This window comes from Vicugna pacos, chromosome 13 (assembly GCF_048564905.1).
Source record: "Vicugna pacos chromosome 13, VicPac4, whole genome shotgun sequence".
In the NCBI taxonomy this organism is placed as follows: domain Eukaryota; kingdom Metazoa; phylum Chordata; class Mammalia; order Artiodactyla; family Camelidae; genus Vicugna; species Vicugna pacos.
In genome coordinates this window covers 59,020,790-59,033,168 of record NC_132999.1, presented here as the reverse complement: position 1 = coordinate 59,033,168, position 12,379 = coordinate 59,020,790, and the positions used below count along the sequence as shown (strand labels likewise).

Here is a 12,379-nt window from a genome sequence, read left to right as displayed (position 1 = left end):
CAGTCTTTTGCCTTTTTGAGTCTGGATCTTGAGTCACAAAAAAGTTTTCCCACTCTCTGGTTTTAGAAAATTTCACCTAGCTTTTCTTTTATTGTATGATTTCATTTCAATTAAACATACTCTTGTTCCAAAAGAACTTAAGGCAGACTCTGAAGACTGCTGAAGGACTAGAACAAACCTTAGAAAGACTGATATAGACCAAGATTTACTAAGACTGAAATCCAGCCCTGAAAACACTGGCTGGATTAGCCCCTTTAACTGCCTTCTAGAAACAAAAAACTCATTTAAAGTCTATAAGGTTTTATACAGAATGTAGCATTCAGTCACAAATTACCAGGCCTACCAAGAGAAAAAACAGATACTAGAAACAGACTCACAGATAAACCAGATAACATTATCAGATACAGAATTTAAAATAACTTGTAAGTGTGTTCAAGAAGTTTACCAGAAAACTTTAATTTATATTTTGAACATAATCAAATAATAAAGGAATATTGTAGACTAGAATTTTTTTCACAAACATAGAAGAAAGAAATTTGGACAAAATGCTATCAAATCGAGTATAGCAATGTATAAAAAGGAAAATACAGTTGACCCTTGAACACTTATACACCAGTTTTTTTCAAAATACTTGTCCACTTATACATGGCTATTTTTCAATACATTCTGCAGCAATGCATGTTCGTGGTTGATCAAATCTGTGGATGAGGAACCATCGATATGGAGGGTTGACTGTTAAGTTATGTAAGGACTTTTGACTGTGTAGGGGTTGGCACTCCTAACCCCCACATTGCCCAAGGGTTAACTGTATATCATAACCAAATTGGGTTTATTCCAGGAGTGTAAATTTACATTCCAAGTAAATCATGTCATTCACTATATCAATGAAATGAAAGAATTTTAAAAAAACATGATTATCTCAATAGTTGCACCAAAGTCTTTTGACAAAATTCAGCATCCATTTATGATAAGAACTCAGCAAACAAAAAGTAGAAAGGAACTTAATGCTGTCTGCAGCAACATGGATGGACCAGGAGATTGTCATTCTAAGTGAAGTAAGCCAGAAAGAGAAAGGAAAATACCATATAATATCCCTTATACGTGGAATCTAAAAAAAATAAAGGACACAAATGAACTTATCTATAAAACAGGGTGCAAATTAACTTATCTACAAAACAGAAACAGACTCGCAGACATAGTGGACAAACTTATGGTTACCAGGGGCTAAAGGGGGTGGGAAGGGATAAATCGAGAGTTTGAAATTTGCACTTCTTGGGGAGTGATGGAAATACTAGCTATCTTGATTGTGGTGGTGGTTTCATAGCTGTATACATCTATCAAATTCATCAAGTTGTATATCTGAAATATGTATAGTTTACTGTATAGGAATTATACCACAATACAGGTATTAAAAAAATAGAAAGGAATTACCTTAAACTGATGAAGCATCTCCATAAAAAAGTGACTCCAAATATCATACTCAGTGATGATGTATTGAAAGAGGGAAGAATGGCCATCATCACCGCTTCTGTTTGCTGGTATGCTGGAGGTCCTAGCCAGTGCAATAAATAAAAGAAAAAAATGGTATAAAAACTGGACAGGAAAATTAAAACTCTATTATTTTCAGAGAACATGATTACCTAGAAAATCTAAAAGAATGTACAGCTAAGTTATTAGAATGAATAAGTAAATTTAACAAGGTCACCAGAGACATTGTACAGAAATCAATTGCATCTCTACGTGTCAGCAACAATTATAGAGAAAGGGAAATTTGAAGGATATCATTTACAATAGCATTAAGGAAACATCAGATGCAGTATCATTATCTATTACTGTGTAATGAATCACCCCAAAACTCAGCGGTTTAAAACAACCATTTTATTTGTTCACAAATTTGTGGGTCAGCAATTTGGACTGGACTTAGCTGGGTGCTTTTTCAGCTGGACTCACCTGTGGTTATTCATGTAGCTGCAGTCATCTGGAGTCCACTGAGACTGAATGGTGTAAGATGACCTTAGCACATGTCAGGCACTTGCTGGCAGTCAACAGAACCCTCTTCCACATGGTTTTTCATCTTCAGGAAGGGTACTCTCAGCTGCTTCTCATGGTGGAAACATCAAAAAGGGCAGAGCAGAAGCTCCAAGATCTCTGGAGCTTTGGACTCAGAGGTCTCACAGTGTTACTTCTGCTGCATTTTATTGGTTGAAACAAAGTACCAGGTTAGTGCAGATGCAGGTGGAGGGGAAGTAGACTCCACTAGCGGCAGAAGATGCAAAGAAGTCATGGCCACTTTTAATGTACTGGAGATACCTAGGAATGAGTCCAACAGTGTGTATGAGCCCTCTACACAGAAAGCAATCAAACATTATTGAGAGAAAAATTTAAAGGCCTAAACAGTTAAAGGGACATGCCATATTAATACATTGGAAAATTCAGTATTGTAAAGTTGTTTCTCCTTGAATTGATCTGTAGATTCAATGCACTCTTGTTGAAAATTCTAGCTTTTTTTTTTTTTGTGGCAGATTAACAGGCTGATTCTAGTATTTATTTGAAAATGAAAAGTACAAAGAATAACCAAGGTAATCCTGAAGAAAAAGAACAAAGTTGGAGCACCTACACTGTTTGACTTGAAAATTATTACAGAACTAAAGTGATTAAGACAGTGTGGTATTGGCAGAAGGCAGGACAAAATGAAACACAAAAGAGAATCCAGAAACAGTCACATTAGTGCAGTCACTTGAATTACAACAAAGTTTGCACTGTAGTACTCTTAATATTGTACTGCAATAAGGGAAAGGATGATCTTTTCAGTAACTATTATTTAGTCTATTAGATATTCATCTGGAAAAGATGCTTCTTGATTTCTGCTTCACACCATACATGATAATCATGTCTAGGCAGATTGTAGATTTAAACGTCAAGAGTAAAACAATAAAGATTCCATAAGTAAACATAATGGAATATCTTTATGACCTTAGCATAGATAATTTCTTAACTGCAACACAGAAAGTTCTTACCATAAAGGGAAAGATTAAGTTCAATTTTATTAAAACTAAGAATATCTGATATCAAAGAACACCAGAGAATGATAAGACAAGTCACAGAATGGGAAAAGATACTTGCAATACATTCATTCAACAGAATGTATAAGAAAAACTCCTACAAAACAGTAAGGAAAAAACAGATAATCCACTACAAAAATGAGCAAAAGACTTCAGTAGGCACTTCACAGAAAAGTATATCCACAAGGCTGATGTGTGTATTATCAGGTGCTTAATCTCATCTTTCAACAGGAAAATGGAAATTAAAACCACACTCGGTTACCATTACACACTCATCAGAATATTTGTTTTTTAAAAACTTTACCAGGTGTTGTGAAGAGGTAGAATAACAGGAAATTTCATAGACCGCTGAAGGGAGCGTAAACCAGTTCAACTGCTTTGGAAGACTGTTTGGCAGCATAGACTGCAGTTGAACACGTACATTCTTTATGACCCAACAGTTCCACTCCCAGGTAGATATTCAAGAAAAATGCATACAAATGTGCCCCAAAGACACGTCCAAGAATGTTCATAGCAGCGTTACTCATAAAAGCAAAAATTTTGAAACAGCACAACTGTTCATCAACAGCAGTGGTTAAATACATTGTTTTATTCGTGTGTTGGATTACTACGTAGCCCTGACAGTTAATAAATAAATTGCAGCTGTGTGCAACAACCTGGTGATTCTCCCAGACCTAATGTTCACTGTAAGAAGCCACACACAACCAAGTACATACCGATGGTTGCGTTTAGGTATGGTCCAAAGCAGGGAAAACTGATCAGTGGAGATAGAAGTCAAGTTAGTGGTTGCCTTAGGGGGAGAGGGAGTGGTGACTGGGAGTTCGCAAGTGGGAGGGGGTGCTTCCAAGATGGGGATAGAAACCGACTTTTGGGACTGGGTGATGTTATGTGATTGTGTTTACTTTGGGAAAAATCATTGAACTGTACATTGATTAGTATACTTTTCCATATGGGTGGTATGCTTTAGTCAAAAAATAAAACGTGACAAGCGTACAGATAGAAAACAGATCAGAAAGAATTATGCTGTGAAGCTAATAGTGTTTTTTTCTGTGTGATGTATGTTATGTTGAGTAATATATATTCCTAATATTTTACTTTTATAATTACCAGGAAAATCCTTGTTTTTAAATATTGTAAACCTTGACTCTCATTGGAAAGTTGGCATGACTTGTAGCTTTCATGGAATCCAGAATTAAAGTACCTTGGAAGGCCATCGTATAAGCTAAAGTCTATCATTTCCTTTCTTCCCTGACGAGGCCCTAAAAAGCACCTTGGGATTTCCTTTGATTCGGTTTGAAGACGCTGTGATTAATCTGGACCCATTCACTCGGGTGCATCCCTATGAGACCAAGGAGTTCATTATCAACGATGTCCTCAAGCACTTCCAGGAGGTGAGCCGTGGAGTGGTCCTTAGTGGCTGGAGCAGAAGCAAAGTGTTTGTTTTAGTTGTTGGGAATTCTGGTTCCTCAGACATCGCTGTTGAGAACCCAGGTGAACATCTCAGCTCCGATTATTGTGCTCTGGGTCAGGTCAGAGCCCGTGAAGCCCCTCCACATCATGAAACTCCTGTATGGAGCAGTGCATTTGATTCATGAGCTGTCAGGCTTGTCTCTCAGGACTAGTCTCAGGGAATTCCACTAGATTAGTCACAACTGTTAAGGGTTTCATCGATGCCTTAACGATAACACAGAAGCCTGTGAACTCTTATTTACCAGGCATGGGCCTTCTTTCAGCAGCCACACGAGTGTTCTTAGAGTCTATGAGATTCTGCTGTAGAGTTGAACTTAAAAAAATTTTTTTATCAAGTTAGACACTTTCCATTTTGTATTTATTATTCAAACTGCAAAGACCAAAATGTAAAGCCAGGCCATACTTTTCCATGAATAAATAGGTCTAGGCCATATCCTATTAAAGTTAAAACATATCCTATTCTTGTTCCCTTCTCTCCGACCTCCCTCCCATTTCCCTCCTTTCTTTCTTTGCTTCCTTCCTTGACTTTCCTCATTGGTGATATTCACACTGAACTGTAAGGAGAGTGATATAGTGGGTATCCCTGGACTCAGACAGTGGAGGGACACAGGGAGTGGAGGGTTGCTTGGAAGGTCTGAACGTGCCCTCCCTATGCACCGGCCCCTCCCCAGGTAGACTCTGGGGAACTCCAAATCTACCTCCCTCCTTCCCTTCCCTTGTAAACGTCTCCCTGCTGCTGATTAATCCCCTAGTTACAGAACGATGGAAAGGAAAGTGTGATGTATACACTGATAAATATCTGTAAAGAACCTTTTCTGTTCCATTGCTTTTTCTCCTTCTAAATGGCTTTAAAGAGTGTAAGAGTATTGAAAGTCATCTCTGGGATGCGCGTATTGGGAGAGAAGTTCAGGGTGGGCTCATGAAAGGGCAGTAGCCTGCAGTTGATGACGATTAAGAGGTAGCGTTGGCGTTGGTGGGGATGGAGGACAAGCCCAATGTCTAACCTGTTTGCTGGGACACTGTGTCCGCGAATATAAACAGGTACTGGTCTTCTTCTCTCCCCACTCCGTGTGACAGGAGCTCCTCAGCCAGGCAGCTCGGATCCTGGGATCGGTGGACTTTCTTGGCAATCCCATGGGGCTTCTGAATGATGTTTCCGAAGGAGTTACTGGACTGATAAAGTATGGAAATGTTGGGGGCCTTATCAGAAATGTTACACATGGAGTATCAAACTCTGCCGCCAAGGTAAGGAGATAGAGGTGAGATTCCATTGTAATTAGCCTCAAGAGTCTGTACTTACTATAATTTCTTTTATAGTTAATAGGTTGTGAGAAGTCACATACATGGCCTTTGCTTCATTGCCCACATGCCCTGCCTGTCCCTCACCTCCGATAACCTGGCACCCAGTCCACCGAGTGCACCTCTGAAATACCTTCTTCCTTCCCTGTGTTACACCACTGCCTTCGTCCAGGCTCTGGTTTGCTCTTCCTTGGGCCACTGCCATAGCCTCCTACACCTAGACTTCCTTGCATCGTTCAGTGTCACCAGAATGAACTCGCCTTTTTAGGTAAAGAATTTGTGCCATTCTCCTGCCTAAAATCTACCGGTTATTATGCACAGCTTACAGGATAAAGTCCAAACAGAAATACAGCCTTCTCAGAATGAAGCAGCCCTTCAAGTCATCTGAGTCCAGCTGTAGAAGGACAGCAGTGTAATTCTCCTGTGTCTTGCTGTCTAGTTGGCTTTTTTGTTCATTGGCCACTTGTTTGGTGGGTGTTTTGTTATTCCACAATTTAATTTTTGGCAGGAGCTGATTTTGTGTGTGGAGCTGGAAAAGGTGCAGGGTAGTTGAAGGGGAATTTCTACCTGACAACATACAGAAGTTCTCTAAAGACTCTGTTTTCATCCCCTTCCTGTCAGCTCAACAAAATTTTCCTCTAGAGACTGACCTTTTCGTGAATGAACCAGGACTGGGGGAGTGCCTGTGCTCCCCGCTTGCTTACCGTAGAGCATCTGCTATAGTGAGGTCACAGGTGCACTTGTGCCACAGGTGCCACTAGGATGTAAAGTGGCTTTACCGTAGAGTCTTCCATGGTGCCACATAGGAATTTATCTTGAAGATCAGGTAAGAAAATGGAGCTGAATAATATCATGTCTGTATTGCATGGCATTCTTGGTAATAATGTGTGAAAGATGGGAATTTATTCCTATTTTCCAAACTGTTTTCTGGAGATGATGGTTCTTTAGTCGGATTAGTTTTTTCAGACATACCTAATTCTATTGCGCTTCATAAATGCTGTGGTTTTTTTACAAATTGAATGTTTGTGGCAACTCTGTGTGTTGAACAAGTCTATTGGTGCCATTTTTTGAGCAACATTTGCTCACTTCATGTCTCTGTGTCACATTTTGGTAATTCTTGAAATATTTCAGTCTTTTTCATCATGATCATATTTGTTATGGTGATAAGTGATAAGTGATCTTTGATGTTTCTGTTGCAAAAAGATTATGATTCACTGAAGACTCAGATAATGGTTAGCATATTTTAGCAACAAGATTTAAAAATCAAGGTGTACATTATTTGTTTAGACATAATGCTATTGTGATTGAGTCCACACTCAAACTGCTTGCCACACAACAGACCAGTAAATCAAGAGACGAGTTGTTGGGTTAAGGAATGGCGACTTTATTCGGAAAGCCAGTAGGCCAAGAAGATGGTGGACTAGTGTCCCAAGGAACTGTCTTTCCCTAGTTAGAATTGAGACTTCTTTTATACTAAAAGGGAAGGGGATGTGATTGGTTGCTGCAAACTTCTTGATGTCAGAGTCCTTTGTTCTTGTCCACGCAGGTCCTGTCACGGTGTTCCTATAAACCTCCAACAAGACAAATGTTACTCTGTGTTCTGCAACTTTTTATCTCTGTATGAATAGAAAAGTATTATACCTTTAAGGATCAGAGCCTTGAGAATGGGCTGTCCTGTATGTTTCAGGCTATAGGCAACATTCTTAACTTGTATAAAAAGCAACAGAACATAAAGATTAAAGTAAAAGAGACAGATCCAGTATGGAGCTACTTGTTTTCCCCATTACACTAATGCACACTTAATCAGCTATAGTATAGTGTAAACATAATTTTATGTGTACTGGGGAACCAAAAATATGGTGACTCCCATTATTGCGGTATTCACTTTATTGTGGTGGTCTGGAGTGGAAGGCGCTGTCTCTCTGAGGTACACCTGTGCTGGACTTACAGCAGACCAAGGGTGTATTATTTGGCTTTTGGTTTGAAATAGGCAGCACTCTTACTTTTAGAGAAAAGGTAATGGTGGAGAGGCGAGAGAGACTTTCTAAATCGTAATTTGTAAACAGAATCAGGGTCAAGGTCTGAATGAGTGTGCACATTTCTGCCTTGAGTCATTTCTCATGTTGCCCTTTGGACCTTTACCCCAACGGCAGCTTAAAACATCACTAGTGGCACAGATTCTCAGTGTTCTTTTAGCTGCTAAACAATGGAAACAGATGCGCTTAAAATATCGAGTTGCAAATGCCCAGTTTAAAGGTTTTACTTAATTTCGTTAAATTCTATATAACATAGAACAGTCTCCTTGGTTTTATAATTATTTTTTTTATTTTTGTACCCCCGGGCTTGGTTTTAATTTGAAAAATAAAAATAATTATGGTTTATCGAGAGGCCTTCCTCAATCTGGAATCAAAAGGCACTGACTTGATAGCTTACTGTGAGAATAAAACCAGATATGACATTATGAAAACTTTGAAAAATATATACTGAACAAAAGAAATGGGTTTTCACTTTGACTCTTATAGTTGCACCAGTATAAAATGTTCAGACTTTGGCCACCAGGAAACCATTAATTCCCTTGAAATGAAAGCCAATTTAGTTCAGTCTACAGAGGAGGAAGGTCTCAGACCTGGAGAGTGGGAAATTCAGACTGGCCGGGGCCAGTTTGGCTGTTAGGACCCTCTGGTTAACCTTGTGGATGAGAATGAAGAAGCTGGGAGCTCACCTGTGACCTCTCCACAGGTGAGACCTTGTGTGGGTCTCTCTAAGTTTCTCTGCAATGTCCTGGTGAAAGGATTGGCCCTTTCTTTATTCTCCCTTGTTTGTGAAAGTCTCATTTGTCTCTTGGTTCTTGTTTCCCCTGGAAAACTGTTTTTGAAGCTTGAGGGTCAGCATGAGATTACAACTTAAGCAGAAAGAAAGGGCAGAATACTCCTTAACTCCACCTGCACCCCCAAAATCTATGTGAAGGCTTGGGTGGCAGTAATCATGTGTTTTGTTGGATATCATGCTTTATACTGTCAGATTTGCATAAAGGTACTGTTTTCCAGGACGCAAGGTCTCTTGAGTAGGAACCCTGCCTGCCATGTGCATTTCTCTTGCCTTTTGTAAGCTAATCGGTATTGGCGCCACAGACCGCTACTCAAATGAATTGCTATGTAATCTATTTTGATACCAAGAACCCTGGATATGTTACAACAATTAGTCTATATAGCTATCATGAGAAAGCAAAGAAACTTAAAATTACCACTTCATATTGGAAATGGTCACTCCAAAAGCCAGGTCTGTCTACTAAATAGCCATTCAGGCCATCTGTGATTCTGCATGTATGTAGTTTGGCTAAAGATCTCCATTTTCTTGTAGTTTCATGGGTTGAAATCAGACCTTTAATGTTGCTTTGGGGGAATGTTTTGTTTGCTTTTCTGTATACACAAGAAGAGTTTAAGGAAGTGCAAATGACCACAATAATCAACTGTTGGCCTGTGGGAAGTGTTCCTTTAAAGAGTGCCTGAGTTCCAGTGATTAAAGAAAGGGGTCAAACAAGACAGAAGTGCACCTCGCCGAGCCCCAGCCAGCCAGCCCCATTTGGCTGCAAAGACCGTAGGGCTTTGATCTTGGTTCAGTAGGCTTTGAATGGAGTGGAGAAGCTCCATAAACCTCTTAAAATTAATTATAAATATTGTATACATGTGTATTTTCTTGGAGCAAGGATCTAAAGTTTTTATTAGATTGACAGAGAGGTTCGTGCCTCCCAAAAGATCATAAATCATTATTGTAGACATAGGTTATGCATTGAGGGCTGGTTGACAGGATATCTGGGTTCTAATCTCATTCCTGCCTTTAAATAATCTTTTTCTCTGTTGATCTTGAGAGGGACTTTGGCTGGTTTTATTTATTTTTTTTTAATCTATGAGAAGGTGATAGTCATTTTCCCCATCCCACTGACCTGAGGAACAAAAGATGAAGATCTGAAAACTCAGTGAGAAGTTTAAAGGGAATTCATTCTGTCGCATAAGAAGGTAACAGACCTACATGTCTTACTTGTCTCTGGATAAATGTTGTGGATTATTCACAGCAGATTTTTAATTTCAGGTCTGTCGTATCAACTTCTGGAATTTCTCATTACATTTTTTAACTGTTTCTTAACTTATTTAATATTAGCATCAGGAAATATAACTAGAAGGTAATTTATGCCCTTTATTCCCTGTATTTCTCTTAGCCTTTCGTTCTGATCCCCCAACCCCCAGAAGTCAGCTTACGGAGTCCAGATCTAAAGTGAGGAGACTGAGGGGTTGGCCACCAAGCTGTGAGCATCTGTCCCATGACTCCCTTGCCTGGATCTTGGCAAAATGACTCTTACCCTTTGAGTGGAACCTTAAAGATATGATTCCGTTCCTAAGGCCATGGCAAGATGATTGTTCCTCGAATCTTTTCTAGGAATATGATTTTTTTAAGAAAAGTGCACAGCATTTCAAATTCCAAAGCCATGTCGAAGGAACAGATTTTTCTCTGCAGCATGAATCAGAAAAAAACATTCTTTTCCCTAGTTGGGTATTACTTGAGTCTACAAGATCCTGTCACCTCTTTGAGAGCCAGAGAATTGGAGAAATGCCCATTGAACAAATTCCCTCTCTTGCAAAGAGTTCTCATTTCCCTTCTATCTGTGATTATTATGTAATATTTTCATATACTTACAGGAAAAAAGAGAAAAGTTCTCAAAAAAAAAGTTCTTTTCAAACTAAGAACATCTCAGATATTAACAGTAGAACAAATGATTCCATTTTCTTTTCTGTAGAAGCTCAACGTTTGCTCTGTACAGCTGTCATCTCATCTTCCTAAAGGAAGAAAGCCAATAACATACTTAATTTCTTCAGCAAAGAAGAGAAGCACTTTTGCTCATCACTAATGGAACCTGTGCTCTGTTCTGTCCTACTTTCCATCCCTCTCTTTGTGTCTTTGTCAAGGCAATATAGGATGCTTTTGATCTTGGGTACTCTTTTGATCCCACGTACGTTTTGACGCTATACTTATGACTGCAAATATTTTAATAATTTCCCTGTTTCTAAATAAAAGTTTTTTCGTCAAAGTCAGTTGTTGTTCATGGGATTAGAATTCATGGTTCATTATTGCTAAATGCTGATTTTTACTGATAACTTTTGCAGTTGTGTGGTAGGTTTCTTTCTTTCTCTTTGGCTTTAGAGCATTTATGTCTAGTAAGCCCACATTTCCCAGCACAAATTCTACAGACCTAAATTTTTGTCAAGGAGATAGAAATTTTCTGTTGGTTTTTAGTGAGTACATTTTATCTTTTGTAGTTTTAGCCTTTGTTTCATTGTTTTAAATCAGTCTTGTTTGTTATGAATTGGATAAAGACCTTATATTATTTCTTGATGCAAATGGTATTAGTAGGAAAAAGATTTAGGAACAGGGTTGAAATACCCTTCTTCATTATGGAAAACATACTAACTTATAAACTTTCCTTGAGTACCTTCTCTTTGTCAGGCCTTGTGATATAAACCCTTTACATACATTGTCTTCTGTATGTTAATCTCTGTTCTTCAAATCAGGAAACTGAGAATTCGAGAAGTTAAATAATTTTTTCAGGGTCATACAACTAGAAATGACCGGGATGATATGAAATCGAGTCCTGCTAATTCTAAAGGCCTTATTTTTCTCCCTATATGATGCTTGTCCTTTGTGTGCATAAGGCTTTCTTCCAGGCACTAAAGAGAATATGAAAAATTAATTACTACTAACTTTCCATCAGAAGCTTATCATTTGACATCACTCTGTTAGATTGTAAGGTGACTGCCGTCACATCAGCTGTGTCACAAAGCAGGATCTCAGGAAGTGGCGCTGGTTGTGGTCATTCTTGTGATGGAATGGTCGTGACCATCACCATCTTCTTTACAGACAGTAAGAACCTTGGTGCTTGTAAACGTGGTTTTACTCATTGATACCATTTGATCTAGTCAGTCAGTAGGACAGATGGTATCAGCCCCAATATGTAAATGAAGAAACCGAGGCCCAGGGAAGTAAGGTGACTTGCCCAAGGTCCCAGGCAACTGCAGAGCCAGGACCTGATCTTCTGCACTAGCATCTCAATTTTTATTTTTAGTTGACACTTCTGAGATATTGCTAACTGCTTGATTTGTTCTAGACATGCCTCTATATGTTAAAAAATAAAAACAACACTGAGAAAGGCAAAATGTATAAACAAAAAGCCCTACCTCAACTTAGAATGCATTTTAGTAGCTCTGAGGAAAACCATCTGAAGATGAATACAGTCAAGTTAAATGATGAAGAGAAAGAGAGAGGGAAATTGAGACTGTTTTTTGGATAGTTCGGTGGAAAACCTAGCTAGCACTTTAGAGAATTTTGTTCTTTGGGGTAAAGTGTACAGAGGAGCCACTTCCCTTCCAAGAGAACCTTCACTGGCCCTTTGTGCCCAGGAAAGCAGACCTGGGGCACAGCAGTGATCCAGTGGACACTGACTTTGTGTCCCTGCACACAGAGTCTCAGCCAGCCCTTGCCCCTAGCCAACCTGCTGT

At 39.0% G+C, this 12,379-nt stretch overlaps 1 protein-coding gene across 8 annotated transcripts in view; it reads left to right on the top strand.

The window, feature by feature from the left end:
- Window positions 1–12,379, top strand: part of VPS13D (vacuolar protein sorting 13 homolog D) — a 224,918-nt gene that overhangs the window by 136,820 nt on the left and 75,719 nt on the right. For 7 of the 8 annotated variants that reach the window (XM_072975362.1, XM_072975361.1, XM_072975360.1 and 4 more), the window contains 2 exons: window positions 4,319–4,453; window positions 5,610–5,777. In XM_072975362.1, coding sequence (XP_072831463.1) covers window positions 4,319–4,453; window positions 5,610–5,777 — 303 coding nt within the window. Of the gene's footprint in view, window positions 1–4,318; window positions 4,454–5,609; window positions 5,792–12,379 lie in introns of all 8 variants that reach the window. The other variant, XM_072975365.1, reaches the window with a different exon arrangement.